Source organism: Myodes glareolus, chromosome 1 (assembly GCF_982192425.1).
Source record: "Myodes glareolus chromosome 1, mMyoGla1.1, whole genome shotgun sequence".
In the NCBI taxonomy this organism is placed as follows: Eukaryota; Metazoa; Chordata; class Mammalia; order Rodentia; family Cricetidae; genus Myodes; species Myodes glareolus.
In genome coordinates, this window is record NC_142026.1 from 10988091 (window position 1) to 11003587 (window position 15497).

General features: G+C 35.0%; 1 protein-coding gene across 4 annotated transcripts in view; it reads right to left on the minus strand.

Moving 5' to 3' along the window:
* Positions 1 to 15497, minus strand: part of Erbb4 (erb-b2 receptor tyrosine kinase 4) — a 1041831-nt gene that overhangs the window by 299196 nt on the left and 727138 nt on the right. For all 4 annotated transcript variants that reach the window (XM_085698741.2, XM_085698747.2, XM_085698750.2 and 1 more), the window contains exons 8-11: positions 15177 to 15290; positions 11178 to 11304; positions 2137 to 2210; positions 1178 to 1268 (exon numbers count right to left, since the gene is read on the minus strand). In XM_085698741.2, the coding sequence (XP_085554867.2) occupies positions 1178 to 1268; positions 2137 to 2210; positions 11178 to 11304; positions 15177 to 15290 (406 nt within the window). The remainder of the gene's footprint in view (positions 1 to 1177; positions 1269 to 2136; positions 2211 to 11177; positions 11305 to 15176; positions 15291 to 15497) is intronic.

Below are 15497 nucleotides of genomic sequence, written 5' to 3' on the forward strand. Positions count from 1 at the left end.
TGTTGGTATACTATCTTACATTTTCTCTGTGGATGTGTACGTCTGTTCTCCTCCATCCTTCTTAGCATTTACTACCTTTTGTTTTTTTAATGACCTGCATTCTAACTGAAGTGATGGCACGGACTTCCGTTATTCCACTAGATAGGGAAGTCAAACATTTTTATTGAACATTTGTACTGCTTTTCCAAGCTTAGAGCTATATTTGTTTTCTGTTTAAAGAGTCAAATTTAACTGACACAGTTTAAAACAAAACTTTAAGAAACAGTACCCTTATGAAAGGCTCATTTTATCATGTAAATTTATAATATTGATATTAATATTGGCTAACAATACCCTTCTAACCTTTCCACTAATAATAATAATTCAACACTGAAGAGAGTGAACCTACCCTGTAATATCAACACTGTATGCATGGCACAAACAATGGCACCAGAGATACAGATCTAGCCTCTGAGTACAACAACCTTCATTTCCCAAAAACTCACATCATTTCTTAGTCATTTAAGTATATCTGTTATTATAATACAAATTAAAAATAAGGTGCAGTTCTAGAGGTCACATCATAAGCTTCATATTTAAAAAAACATTAATATCAGCACTGCTGTAGGAGGCCCTTCTGTTTTTGTGTTGCTTTCATTGGTTAATGAATAAAGAAACTGCCTTGACCTAGTTAATAGGGCAGAACTTAGGTAGGTGGAGAAGACAGAACTGAATTTTTGGAGGAAGAAAGCAGAGTCAGAGAGACACCATAGATCCGTCAGAGACAGAAGCTGGGAATTTTACCCAGTAAGACACTGCCACGTAGCACTACACAGATTAATATTAATGGGTTAAATTAAGACATAAGAATTAGCCAATAAGAAACTAGAACTAATGGGTCAAGCAGTGATTTAATTAATACAGTTTCTGTGTGGTTATTTTAGGAGTAAGCTAGCCAGGTGGCCAGGATGAACAAGTGGCCCCCTGCAACACAGCACAGGCAAAAAGTCATTGAAAACAAAGTTATGAATTCTATGTGTTTCACATCACAGTGGGGATTACTTCAGGAGTCTACTCTTTGGAGTCACTCAATATTACTGATCTGCTGATCAGTAATACTGGTGTTTATAACATTAAAGTACCTATGATGTCTTTCATTGTATTTGTGCAGTATACATCATTGAACACCTTTACCTACCTGTAGAGGACTCTTCCTCCAATGGTGACAAGGTTGGAGAAGACACTGAAATCTGTCATATTTGGAGGCCACGATTGTATGTTCAGAAAACCTATAGGGATTTCGGAAAGCGAAATCATTTGTGTTATTATTTTTCAATGACATGCTAATTATCATCCAAACACAATGAAAATACATTGAAAGGCAGAAAGTAAGCAAAGGCAATGAAAACTACTCTTGAAGCAGTCAACAAAGTTTGCCTTTAATGATTAAGCGTAATACTATGAGCTTCTGGGGTAAATAATAGATAAATAGTTGATATCAAAGTATGGGATCAAGAATCCCAGGGATTCTTTATGATTAAGGGAATCATAAAGTTGTATGTATCAAATATTGAAAAAGAATTTATTTTATTTTGATAGATACATATACATAGAATTGTTATCCAATTAAGGAGAAAGAATACAGCTCTATTTCTGTGAATTCCTTCACCATTTATTTATGTACTATCACATCTCTATTGACCTAGAAATCTTAAGTTGTCTTTAGCCCTAACCTTTCATATCAGGTTTTATTTCATGTAATGTCAAATCCAAGTTTGATTCATATTTATGAACCCATAAGTTATTATAAAATATTTAAAATAGTAAATGCTCAAAAACTATCGTGCCAAACAAGTGCTACACATTTTCCACATTAAATTGAAATTCTTATGAGAAAGTAAATTCCAAAACAAGTGTCCAAGAGTCACAGAGCTTTTGGTATTTGCAAAAGCAATATTAACAATATTCCAAAGTTTTTTATGTAACTCTATTGGTTTCAAAATATAAAAGCTAATAAATGTTTAAAATCATGTGAGTTAGTTTTTCAAGAGAACTAGAACTTTCCTTGAAAATTAAAGCTATTATAAATATTATGGAATTATTTCAAGAAATGAAAAGGTCATATTTTGCTTGTGGCAAAAAAAATATTAAAAGTACCTGTTATTTCCCTGACTGTCCGAAAGACATTCAGTTTCTCTGGGTCTATGGCTTCAATTGCATTGTAAGGGTCCCTAGAAAATAAGGAAGAGATGCAACAGTATTGAAATTGGTTGTTTTTAGCAGGAAATATTTGCTCCCATCTAAATATAATGTATTTAAGTAATATATATTATTTAAAATTTTAACAATTTCTTAATACAAAACATATACATTTTCAATATTTCTAAAATATTCTTACCTTATGAAAAATGCTTTGAAATTTATGTCTGATATGTTCTAAAGTTTTCATTTAAAAACAACTAATAGAATATTTTTAGTTTTCATATTCCAAAAATATTTATGTAAATATTGGTGATTTTAAATAATTGTGTACCTGAATATTGAGCCCAACATGATACCAAATTATCTCAGAGTTGAAGTAATACTTTCAGTAATTTAAGCAGCAAACAGCATTTATTTGATTCTTTATTTCTTTAAAGGCTTTCCAGGATGTGTGTAGACTTCATATCTTCACAGAAGTGTTAAATGTTATACATTGATCAGATTTCTGTGAGATACTGAACTTTCTCAGAAGAATGAACCTCAGCTTTTCTAGAATCATATAGCAATTAAATGAGTTTTATTCTTCCTGTGAACAATGATCATCTGTTACCATTTCTGAGACCTTTCTATTTTGTTTGTGCAAAAACACAGAATACAGTAACTAAACAGTCTTAATAGGGTTATACACCGAGATACTTTATAATAACCCAACAAACAGGTAGGTATAGGGCATAGCTTCTGGAGCAGTAGTCTTCATCCATGAAAGATGGATTTAAAAGATCATTTTAAGCAACCATGAGTTCCAGTTTGAACTCTCAAACCACCTGACATTGACTTCTAAACTTGGCTCATCAGCATTTTGCCCCACACTGTGGATCATCTCATCTCTTTTAAAAAGGCTTTGCTTGATTAAATTACTTTTTAAACTAAGAAATGCAATCAATGCAATGTACTACTAGTTTAGTGTGCATTGCTGTATAAAGCTCTGGCGTTAGGTATTGCTGAGACTGAGAAACCACAGCACATTTTTCTATAACTCAAAAAAAAAACCCTATTGATCCAGAATATTCTCAGAGTCACATCTCTTAAAAGTATAAAGTCTAAATGTAAAGTTCTCTAAAAAGTGCACTCTTGCGCGTTCACACACTCTTCCATATCTACATGCATAAATGCATGCCTATGTACATATATGTGTGTAAATGTGTGTTACATATGACCTCTTTTGATGTTAATATAGACAAAATAGATACAAAATGAAGTGTAACACATGACAAACTTTTGCATTCATCTTTTGAAATTAATTTTTTTCTTTGAAAATTTCATGCAGACATATAATATATCTTGAACACATCCAATCAAACTCCTTCCTTCCAATTTCCTCCCCAACCCATCCAAAGCATCTCCCTACCTACTCCATGCCTGCCCTATTTTTTTGATATTAAATATTTGAAAACCCTGAGTCCATAGAGATGCCCATATGCTGTTGGTTGTGGGATCATACGCTGTAATATGGGGCAAAAGAACAGTGACCATCCCTCCAAAGAAAAGGAGCTATCCCTTCTGCAGCAGCCATCAACGGCCCTCATCTACTCTGCTAAGCAACCTGCTTGACCTCTGTGCTGTGTTTTTATTTAAAATTGACTTGATATTGTGCAGGTGACCTCAGCTGCTGTTTATTAGTTCATGTGTGCAACACTCATGTTATGTTCAGAAAACATTTCACAGCAACCCTATTTAACATTCAGTTCTTGAAATCTATATCCATCTTTTAATGTGCAAAACTCCTCTATCAGAGGAAATATAAGCTCTGAAATTGGGGAATGGAGTTTTACCATTGCCCTGCCATGAAAAACTAAAAGTATGCACCAATTTTGGCCATAAAAATCTAACATACTGGCATCATAGAAAAAGATTAAAAATTCAGGGCAAGCAAAGAATAAAGGAGTCAGACAAAGTCATGACTGAAAATTTCCTGGTTTCCAAGATGAAATTAATTGTTAACCAGAAACCCAATGGACCATAGATCATTTATGTACTTAATTTTAGTGATTCAATACTCCTATAAAATACGTTGACAGAATCCCACTTTTCAACTTCAAAGTACCTGTGGGGAGTCTCATCCTAAAGCCACTCAAGAGCCATACTATCTTAGAACTGTTTTTCTCTATTAAATACAGAGCCAAGTAAAAGAAAATTATGACTACCCTGTCACTGTGTTTTGTGTTCAGCATAGAAAGAAAAAGAAATCTAGATGTGACTTTACTATCTGCCACTCCTGTGACCTGTCATGAAAACCTCTTCCTGTCAGTCCCTCTCTGTGACACATTTCCAGCATTCTTAGAAGCATCTTGCCACTGTAAGAGCATGCACATGATCAAGGTCAAGACAGAGGATGAGAGGAACATTCCTTTGATAGCTCTAGACCCTTTGCATGCCAGGATTTCTCATTATAATTAAGGAAATGAGTTGAATTTCCATTCTTGGCAGAGGCAATTTTATGGCACAGTATGACCATGCCAATTAACTTTCTTTAGCTTTTTTAAATCCAAGAACGCAATTGACAAATTGCCAAGACTGTATTTTCTGAAAGAAATATTTCTGAATAAAATACCATTTAATTAATGACTTTTGACCTCATCATTAAAGAACTGTGTCAACGAATAATAGTATCTTATTAAAAGTCACTACAAATATGTTGAGAGTAATGGTATTGAAAGTACAGAAAACATTTTATTTACTAGAAGTTTACTATTTATAATATCTAAAGCTGTGACTATTAAAATTTACTGTGCCTCCTGTCCTTCTCCCTCTCCTCACCAGCATATACATACACAGAGACGGAATAAACCACCATATATATATATATACATATATATATATATATACATACATATATATATATATATATATATATATATATATATAGCCTAGACACATTGAATTGGCTTGATAGTTATAGTTCTTGAAATGAATGGGAAGGGCTTCATGACTTATTCTCTCATGAGACTGAGAATGGAGGAAATATCATATTTCACAGACATGTGTCTTTCAAATATGTCATATATATTTTCCTCCAGACACAATAGTATCAATTTTGACTTCAAAGTATTCAAGCTTTCAAACTTATGATTAAGGACAGATAATCATCTGAACTATGAAGTATCTGAAACCAAATTTGCCTTTATTTGCTTTCTAAGATAGTCTATAAAAGTCTGCAATTAAGCCATAAAGTGATATTTGTTTACCACTTTTCTGCAGTCTAAACTAGACAGTCACAGTGGTTTCTCTTCTGCTGCCTTCTCCACCTGCCGTTAGTGCTTTTCACTTCCTTTGCTATATTCACCTCTTCACTTTCCTTACCTTTAATTCTATTTATTAAGATTTTACTGATGTGGGGCTCAACAAATCAAAATACTTTTTGATTTATTCACCAAAACAAGCAGAAGAGCTATTTATCATCTATCCATTTTCCCAGTCTTTCACTGGAGGAAGGTGAGTGTTTGACAAGAAGAGAATCCGCCTGGCTCCATCACACCATCCATCATTTAGCTGCTATTCAAACTCCACGCTGGTCTGGATGGGGTCACATACATAAACTGTCTCATTTGTCTTCTGTTGAGTTCATTTTAAAGACAACCTTTGGACTTCTAGCCCATGGTGATTTTTGCGGGCAATTCTTTTCCACTTGAATGAATTAGTGATATTATAGTCCAAACAGAATGAGGAATTTAAAGATTTATAGATTTCATGTGGTTCCTATTGTACAATACATTTGACTCCAAGTGAGAATTGTTTCTATTTGCTTTGTAATTATCTGTTGACTATTACCTCAACTGGAAGAACTATGAGTCCATAAAATCCTGATAAGTATAACTTCTCCAAATAGTCCTATGATGAAACAAGGCTTAAACACTTATTCCAATTCTCACTAAATCATTATTTTTTGAATTTTCTCTCCTAGACATTATTTTAAAGAAACTTGGTTGTGTAGGTCAATTTTCATAATTATTTGACTAATATAATTTGGTCCAGTGGTTCTCAATTGGCATAGTACCACTCCATTAAAGGTAATTTGGAACATTTATAGAAATATTTTAATTGTAGTGGTAATCAGGCTTTTAATAATAACCAAAAAACAAGGCTGTTAAAGTCATATTTCATTAAAGGACTTCCCTGTGTTCCCTACAACCTTAAAAATGTGCTACCAGAGGAAACCTCAGATTGCTATTTTTACACTGAATCATCATTTGTGTGTCATAGAAATGTTGTTCCAACTTCAAAGAAACCTAGTCATCTCTGTGTGTGTGTGTGTGTGTGTGTGTTTGTGTATGTGTGTGTGCGTGTGCATGCTGTGGAATAATCCTCTTGTACACTGTAAAGATTTGTCATTCAAATTGGCTTAAAAATGCCAGTAGCCAGGCAGAAAGTATAGGTAAAGAAAAAAAACTAAGGATGATGGGAAGAAGGGTGGAGTCAGAAGATGCCAGACAGATGTAGAGAGAGGAAGATGAGCATGCCATACTGAGAAGAGGTCCTGCCATGTGTCAGAATTTATATAAGGAATATGGATGAACTTAAAATGCATGAGCTACAATAGTGCCACAAGGTCATGTGCTCAGCTATGTTCATAGCAGGTTTGTTTGTCATAGTCAGAATCTGGAACAACCTAAATGCCCCTTGAATGAAGAATGGATAATGAAAATGTGGTACATTTACACAATAGAGTACTACACAGAACAAAACAAAACAAAACAAAACAAAAAAAGACCCTGACATCTTGAATTTTGCAGGAAAATGGATGTAGCTAGAAAACATTATTTTGTGTGAGGTAACCCAGACACAGATAGACAATTACCACATGTATCCATTCACTCATAGGTGATTTTTAAACATGAATCAAAGAAAGTCATCCTACAAAGCACAATCCCAGAGAACTTAGACGACAAGGAGGACACTAAGAGAGATTTACATAGATCTAATCTACATGGGAAGTAGAAAGTAGAAAAAGACAAGATCTCCTGAGTAAATTGGGAGCATGGGGACCTTGTGGGAGGGTTGAAGAGGAGAGGGAGGGAGGGGAGCAGAGAAAAATGTAGAATTCAATAAATATCAATTAAAAAAACTACATCTGCTTGGGAAGTAGAAAAAGACAAGATCTCCTGAATAAATTAGGAACATGGGAACCTTGAGAGAGAGTTGAAGAGGAGGGGAGAGCGGGGGAGCAAGGGAGCAGAGAAAAAAATTATGAGCTAGGTAATGATAAGCCTGAGCTATCAGTCGAAGATTTAAAAATAATATTACACTTCGCAATGGTAATTTGGAAAACACCTAGCAGGTTTTGGGGACTGTGTGACTCTAAGAAAGAAAACTACTGCTTACATATGGCATTTAAACATTCAGCAAGAATTTTCACATAGAGTCTGAAAAAGCTTTAAAAGGGATAGTAAGAACACAAAATGGAGTCAAATTTGGTTCCTTGGTAACTGCACTTTTGTTGATAGACTCCGTTTGTGATTGGCAAGCAGAGGCACACCTCCTTTAAGAGACAGCCTCCTGACTCAGTTTTAGCAGTAAAAACCATGTGACTCTTTTAAGACATCCTGCAACCAAACACTTAAATAGGATTTATGATCAATGGGTGGCACACTGCTCGTCATCAGCAAGGACTAAAAACTTCCCATAATTGGAGTGGTAAACACGGCTAAATCCAGCAGTTCTGTCAAGATCTAGACTCTTAGAAGGAAAGAATGCAGCAACGTCATTCGCTCAAGTCATGATTTTGGTCTTAGTTGTGCCCTCTTGGAAGTTTAAAGGGTCATGTGGTAAGATAAAGAAAGAGATATGCAGTACAGACAGATTCAGAAGGAAAAAGGGAAAAAATAAAACCACTAAATGGTTTACAGTGTGTTAAAAATGTGTGTAGGCTTGGGAGATAAAAGAAAACAGATAGAAAAAGTCCTTAAAAGTGGAACAGAGTAATAAAGAATATAATAAACCACATGAAGAAGGAAAATACAAAGAGAGTCTGGATTATGTATATTATTAAGTTTTCTTTAGATTTTTTTGACTCTTAATGAGTAAACAACCATTGCTGAGAGACATATGATTATGAAAGTTTATAGATTAACTGAACTACATATTTCAAAAATACCTTAGCTTCAAAATTTCAGTCAAAAGATATGTTACTTGGGGAAACATGTTCTGCTTTTATTTCCACAGGAAGTGAGAGGCTGAAGATCCTTTCTGGCTTAAGAAAAATAAGGCTTGATAGAGAAATACCCCCCTGAAAAATCCCTGATAGGAGTGGATGACCCAGATGATCCAATATCTCAGAGCACCTCTGTCGCACTTTCTTCTGAGTTCTAAATCCAGAACTTGTAGGTGACTTATCGAGGTGAGCCAGCTTCACAGAATACTCCAGTCAGAACTTGACCAAAATTCTAAATTTTCTCAGGGTCCCCCAAAGGTTATCAGTGCCCACAATCAGCAGGAAGTAGCCTAGAAAACTACTCCCACATTCCCCCAAAATGAATTATGGTATTTGTTGTTGTTTAGAGGGTTTGTTTACAAATTGTTATTGGTTATAGTAAAAAAAATAGCTAAACAAAATAGTTAAATTCAAAGATCTCTAAGTGAAAAAAGAAAGATAGGATATAGAAATGATAAAATAAAAAGATATATTATTGAATATACATTAATCCCCCCAAAATAAAACCAGGTATTTATCTCAGGATAAATATTTTATATTGGATTTCAGTTTATTGATACAAATTTAAAGCTTTTCTGGAATAATGTTACATGTGTGGGTAATATGTATATTTAGTTATTTTGTATTTCAGTCTCCAGCTATTAATATGACATTTAATTTCCTGTACTTCCTGCAATAGAATGATTTCTAATATCATTTCTTATAAATCTAAATTTTTATTTTAAGTAGAAGTTGAGGAATTTTCAAGCAATACTATTTATCACATTGAACATTTTCATATTTTGCTGTAATTATAATTAGGAATTGCCTTAATTTTTAAAATTTATGTGTTTAACAAGGGAACAGTATCTCTGGATTTTATTTTGAATTTAATAAAATGTCAGATGCTTTATGAACACACAAATATGAATTTATGTTAGATCTGACAATATCAAAATTCACTTCTTTACTAAAGAAATTACAGTTCATGAGAATGTATTTTGAAATCACAGTGATCCCTGAGGGCTTGAAACAACTACTTTTTATCACATCTGCGATGGCTCATATCACATATGTTGGAAGATCTAGACTCACTTGGGAGGTAAATCTCTAAGCTTACTTGTGAGAGGTAACCTAGATCAGGCTGTCTATGGGTAGACTTGTGAGTACGTATCTTGAATAAGTTAGTTTAGAGGGGAAGACTAACTTGAGAAGTGAACGGCACTGATGGAGAGGCTGGAGTTCTGGGTAGAGTAAAATGCAGAGAGAGAGCCATACACGCAATGTGGTCTGCTGCCTCAAGGTCTGGCTGCCGTGACTTCCTTGCCACGTTAGCTGCACTCTCAAACTGTGAACTAGCATAAACACATCCTCCCTTAAGTTGTTTCTGTCAGAAATTTTCCTCTAGTATGAGGAAAAATGACTACTGTGTTGTCCATGCTGGAGGAAACAATGAGCACTCACTGGCTCCATCTTATTTCTCGGGTCCTCAGATAGTTTTACTGACAGATGCTGTTTTGGGCACAAGGACATTGATTTTTTAAAAAGTAATAATTCACATAAACATATGTCATTTACTGGATGTCACGCAGTCACTGAATTATAAAGAAAGGAAGTAAGTGCTGGCCCAAGTTTTTTGCTGATATGGGCTAAACGGGATAAATCAACAATTCAGATGACATGAGGAAGTGCAGAGACTTTTGTTAAGTTAGTATAATGGATCCCATCTCAGAATGGTGAGAGTTGCTCAAGTATAGCACATCATTGTTACATATGGATGTAGGTTGAGAATCACCAAGTTTTAAATGGAAATTAGAAATCTTAATTTCAAGAGAAGCTTTGGTTTGGCTAAACATAACCAACTGATCAGAAGATACATGTGTACCTTTACAGGACATGACATGGGCCATATTAAAAACAACGTTTTTTAAATAGAGATGTTGTATGCAAGAGCATAAATAATAATTTGTCTGAATGAAGATAAATACTTTGTCACATTGCTCATGCTGCTCTTATTTGGAAATATTTATTCATAATGTGTTAAGCTATTTTGCTTCCAGAAATGATGTGATATATGTTCAGTGTAAGAGTTTGAATTAAAATATGTGAGTGATAGTCTTTATTGGTAGCCTGTAGCCCTAATATTTAGAGATTAAGTAGTAATATAGACAAATAGATAAAATACAAAGTACAACTATTGACGTTTTTATTACAGAAAGTATACAAACTTGGTTATTTCCCCAGTTAAAGCCAGCAGGCGGTTCTGTAATAAAGGACCCCAGATAATGTAAGAATTTTTATTACCAAAATAAAATCCACTTTATAGTTGTGCTAATTTCCCCATATAAGAGAAAGAAGAATACATCAGAACAAAATGTATTTTTAAAAGCAGCTTAGGAGAATTTCAACTTAATTTTATGTCAGATTCTTTGAGCTGTTTCATGTGAGCTTTTTTAAAACTAGGATATAAGTTATTTTGAACTAATGTTTTGGAAAGTCAAAGGATATTCCTCGTTTCATGAATTAGTGATATTTCCTGAAAACCTGGACTTGTTGAGACAATGGGTTCTAGGAGCTTGTTCTCAAAAAATATTTAAGCTGAATTACAAGTGTGCATTGTTATACCTAATTACCGACCAATCTCAGAAGGCAGATGTGTTGCCGGCACTCCTGAAGGACTGACCATTACATTGGGTGGAGAGAGTTTTAAGGTAAAACTCTTCTAGGTTCAGGTGAATCAACAATACAGGCATGCAAACGGAAGGAAGACCTTCACTTCCCAGAACAATGTATGAAACTGAGTACTGACCCGTGAATCCCCGTGACAAGGAAGATGAGGTTCCCATTGATCTTCGTGCAGTTGATGAATTTGTCAATGTTGCTGGAATCCACAGTCTGAGCTGACATCAATGATCCTGTGCCGATGCCGTCACACGCTATAGAAGCAAGATTCAGAGTAAACAGCAGGGAGCATATTTCTAACTAATATATCTTTGCGTTTTTTTATTATAAAATACTAGCATTTATTTCAAAATTGAAATATCCTTCCTAAAAGACCATGTTATTAATTTCTTTTTATTTTTCGAAACAGGGTTCTTCTATGTTGCCTTGGCTGTCCTGAAACTCACTTTTGTAGACCAGGCTGTAGTGTGGGAAGTCCTTCTGTATATGTGGTGCTTTTATTGGTTAATGAATAAAGAAGCTACTTTCAGCCAATGGCTTAATAGAATATAGTCAGGCTGGAAGAGATATATATAGAGAGAGTAGGCAGAGTCAAAGAGATGCCATGTATCCACTGCTGGGGACAGACGTGCAGGAATCTTGTCAGTAAGCTGCAGCCACAGGGCGATACACAGATGAATAGAAATGGGTTAATTTAAGATATGAGTTAGCCAGAAATATGCTTAAGCTATTGAGCAAACAGTATTGCAAATAATATATTTTTTGTGTGAATATTTTGGGTCTGAGCATCCTGGAATGCACGAGTGTCCTCCTACAACAAGGTTGGCTCAAATTCAGAGAGATCTGTCAGTCTATGCCTCCAGAGTGCTAAGAATAAAGGAATTTTGTGGTTTAAAGGCATTAGCTATCAGGTCCAACCTATCTATCTATCTATCTGTCTGTCTGTCTGTCTGTCCGTCTGTCTATCTACCTATCTATCATCTATCTATCTATCTATCTATCTATCTATCTATCTATCTATCTATCTATCTATCTACCTACCTATCTATCTATCTATCTATAAATGTTTTTAGCATTACATATGCTAAGCAACTTCAGTAGTACTGACCCTACTCCTTTAGAAGTTTAAAATGATTATATTTTCCCTCTCTCTTAATAACTCCCCAGTAAACCCCAAACTCAAGAAAATAAAATTAAAGTAAAAACATGAAACTCACCAAATCCTAAAAAACAAACAAACAAAACAAACAAACAAACAAAACAAGTTCATGCACACACACTACATAAACACACACACAAATACACACACACACACACACACACACATCCACACACACACACCCCTCAAACAAGCAACCACAAAGTATGGAGTCTTTTGTGGTGGTTACCTACTCCTGAGCATGAGGCCAGCCCTGAAGTACAATTGACAGTTTTATCTTTCCCAACAAGTATTTATTACTAATAGCTTCTTAGTAAGAGGAGGAATTTTGGGCCTACTACTCCTTCTTGGTGATATATTTTGTCTGGCTTGAATTTCTGTAGGACTTGTAAACGCCCACACATGTGTTTATATGTTCCTCAATCCATGAAGCTGGATATGTAGGGGGGTAGAGAGGATGCATTGCATGACTGTGTGCAGTGCTACACACCTTTAATCCCAGCTCTTAGGAGGCAGATTCTATCCATTGTTCTAGATATCCTCTCTTATTAATTCATTATTACATGTATTCCATCTTGCCTCCCTTAACGTCTCTTCCTTCTATTCTCATGAATCTCTTCTTAGTTACACACACAACAACAGACACACATACAGAGACAGGCAGACACATACTGAGAGATACAGACACACACACATACATACACACACAATTTTAAATATGAATTCCATATATGAGATAAAACATGTAGCATTTGTCCTTGTTTGCCTAGTTTATTTTGCTAAATATGATGATTTTTAGTTTTATTTGTTTTCTAAAATATGCCATGATTTAATTTTCCTTCTATAATTTCATAATATAATATTTTCATTGTCTATTCATTTGTTGATAGACTGGTTCTATTTTCTGGTTATTATGTACAGTACACCTATACACATGGCAGTATAGGTGTCTATGGTGGGCTGGTTTATAACCCTTTGGTTATAAACGAAAGCTGAGTTCTATGGCAGCTCCAGTTTCCTGGGTCTTGAATAGCCTCCAGCTGGCTCCCACGGTGGCTGTGCCAGTGCACATTCTCAGCAGCAGGGTAAGGAGTCTCTTCTGGGGAGCAGCAGCATTTGTCATTTAGTTTGGATAAGAGCCTCACATGGTAAGAGAGACAGGACATTTGCTTTAATAAGCATCTCTCTGATAGTGTGGCACTCCGAGCATTTTGATAACAATTTGTTAGCTGTATGTATGTATTCCTTCTTAGGAAAACTATCTACTCTGTTCAGTAGGTCATTGTTCTTTTTTTCTTTATCTTTAATCAGCATTTACTACTGAGACTGAATTGAAAATGTTTCTCTGTATTACAACCTAATGATCCAGACTCATTGTAAGAGTTTTGTTTAAATTTAAGAGCCATCACATAGTTAGTACCTAGGCTAACTGAAATGAAGCTTTTATCGATTAATACTTTACATTACCAGATAAAAGTTCTCATTATGAAGTTCATTTCAAAATACAACTTTTAACATTTTTAAAATGCTGATAGTTTTTGTTTGTTTGTTTGTTTTCTTTTGGAGACAGAGTTTCTCTGTAACAGTCCTAGCTGTCCTGGAACTAGCTCTTGTAGACCAGGCTGGACTTGAACTCACAGGGTTTCACCTGCCTCTGCCTCCCGAGTGCTGGGATTAAAGGTGTACGCCACCATGGCCCAGCAAAATGCTGATAGTTTTATGAAATAATTTCTTGATCAACTAATCATCTACAACCTACAATTTAGTAATGCTACTGTATTAAAATATTTATTAAATAAAAAGTACTGTGATATGAATAAGCACTAGGACATTTAAATGTTTATACTTTTATGTTATTTATGCTTTCTGAAGGCTCTTCTTTAAAAAACAATTTGAAGGTGTGTGAATTAGAAATATTTATAGGTATATTTAATATATATATATATAGAGAGAGAAGAGACACAGACAGATATAGAGACAGAGTTGTTCACACACATAAAGTGTGTAGTCTAAAAGTATGAGGTTTTCCTTTTGATAATCTAGGTACTTTAAAAGTCTACCGTTTGACCCTTTGAGAGCTATGAGCTCTACTTTCATCCTGTTTCAAGGTTTCCTTCTCATGAGGAATTTGAGCATTCAGGCCTAGGTAAGATGTCTTTCTTCATTCAAATTCTACAGCACAAATTACCTGTGAGATTGATTTGATACTTACAATGTACTTCTTCTTGCTGTACATATCTGTTAAAATACGATTTTAAGACAAGGGAGAGAAAATGCCGTGTGGTCTTTCCCTTTGCAGATCTTTTGTTCAGAAATAATTTATGTGATACTAAACACCTAGTGACAAACATAACATTTGCTACTTCTGGGTAGGGCATTGGTTTGATTGTAGAGTACTTGCCTAGAATGATTAAAAGCTTGGGTTCAATCTCTAGCACTGCATTAAAAAAAAAAAAAGAAAGAAATATTCTTTGATTTCTGAGTTCCCGGGTTTTCCCCCGCTAGGCCAGTCTTTTAATTTAAATCAAAGTCAGTCAAAACCACTATTACCCAGTATTTTTCATAACAAGAAAATTATCCAAAGTGTGTGTGTGTGGTGGTGTTGTCAATCATCATTGTGGGAGGGGATTTTTTTTTCTGAGAAGCTAGTCCCATTGGGTTATTAAAATGTACATGAAGGTAGGATTTGCACCTTGAACTTTTAATCTCAGCATTCAGAAGGGAGAGTAGGCAGATCTCTGAGTTAAAGGTCAGCCTGGTCTACAGACCAATTTCCAGAACAGCCAGGGTACACACGGAAACCCTGTCTTAAGAAACAAACAAACACAACACAACAAAACAAACAACAACAAAACCCACAAAACCAACACAGCAAGAAAAGCACACGAAGTCCTTTGGTAATGACCTATTGTAACTGAGCATTTGGTAAGGACCTATTGTAACTGAATATTCTGAAGAATCACTCACCTTTGGGGCAAATATCAGTGCAAGGTTTACACATTTTAATTCCATTTTCTTCTACTTCCATCTTGGAACTAGGACATGCACGCACACAAGAACTGGAATCTACCACGAAGTTATCTGATTAAAAATTCAAATAAAAATGTTAAAGTTAAACCATCAGCCTTAAAAAGAAGATAGTTTATGATTTAGAAATAGTTAGCATCTGTCTCTAAAACAAGTCCTGTAAATACCCCAACCTGAAGCAATCTCTCCATTGCCTGCATTCCACTCCAAGAGCAGTGTGTGCTGAGATTGAGTACCTGCTTGACGACTGCTCCACATTCC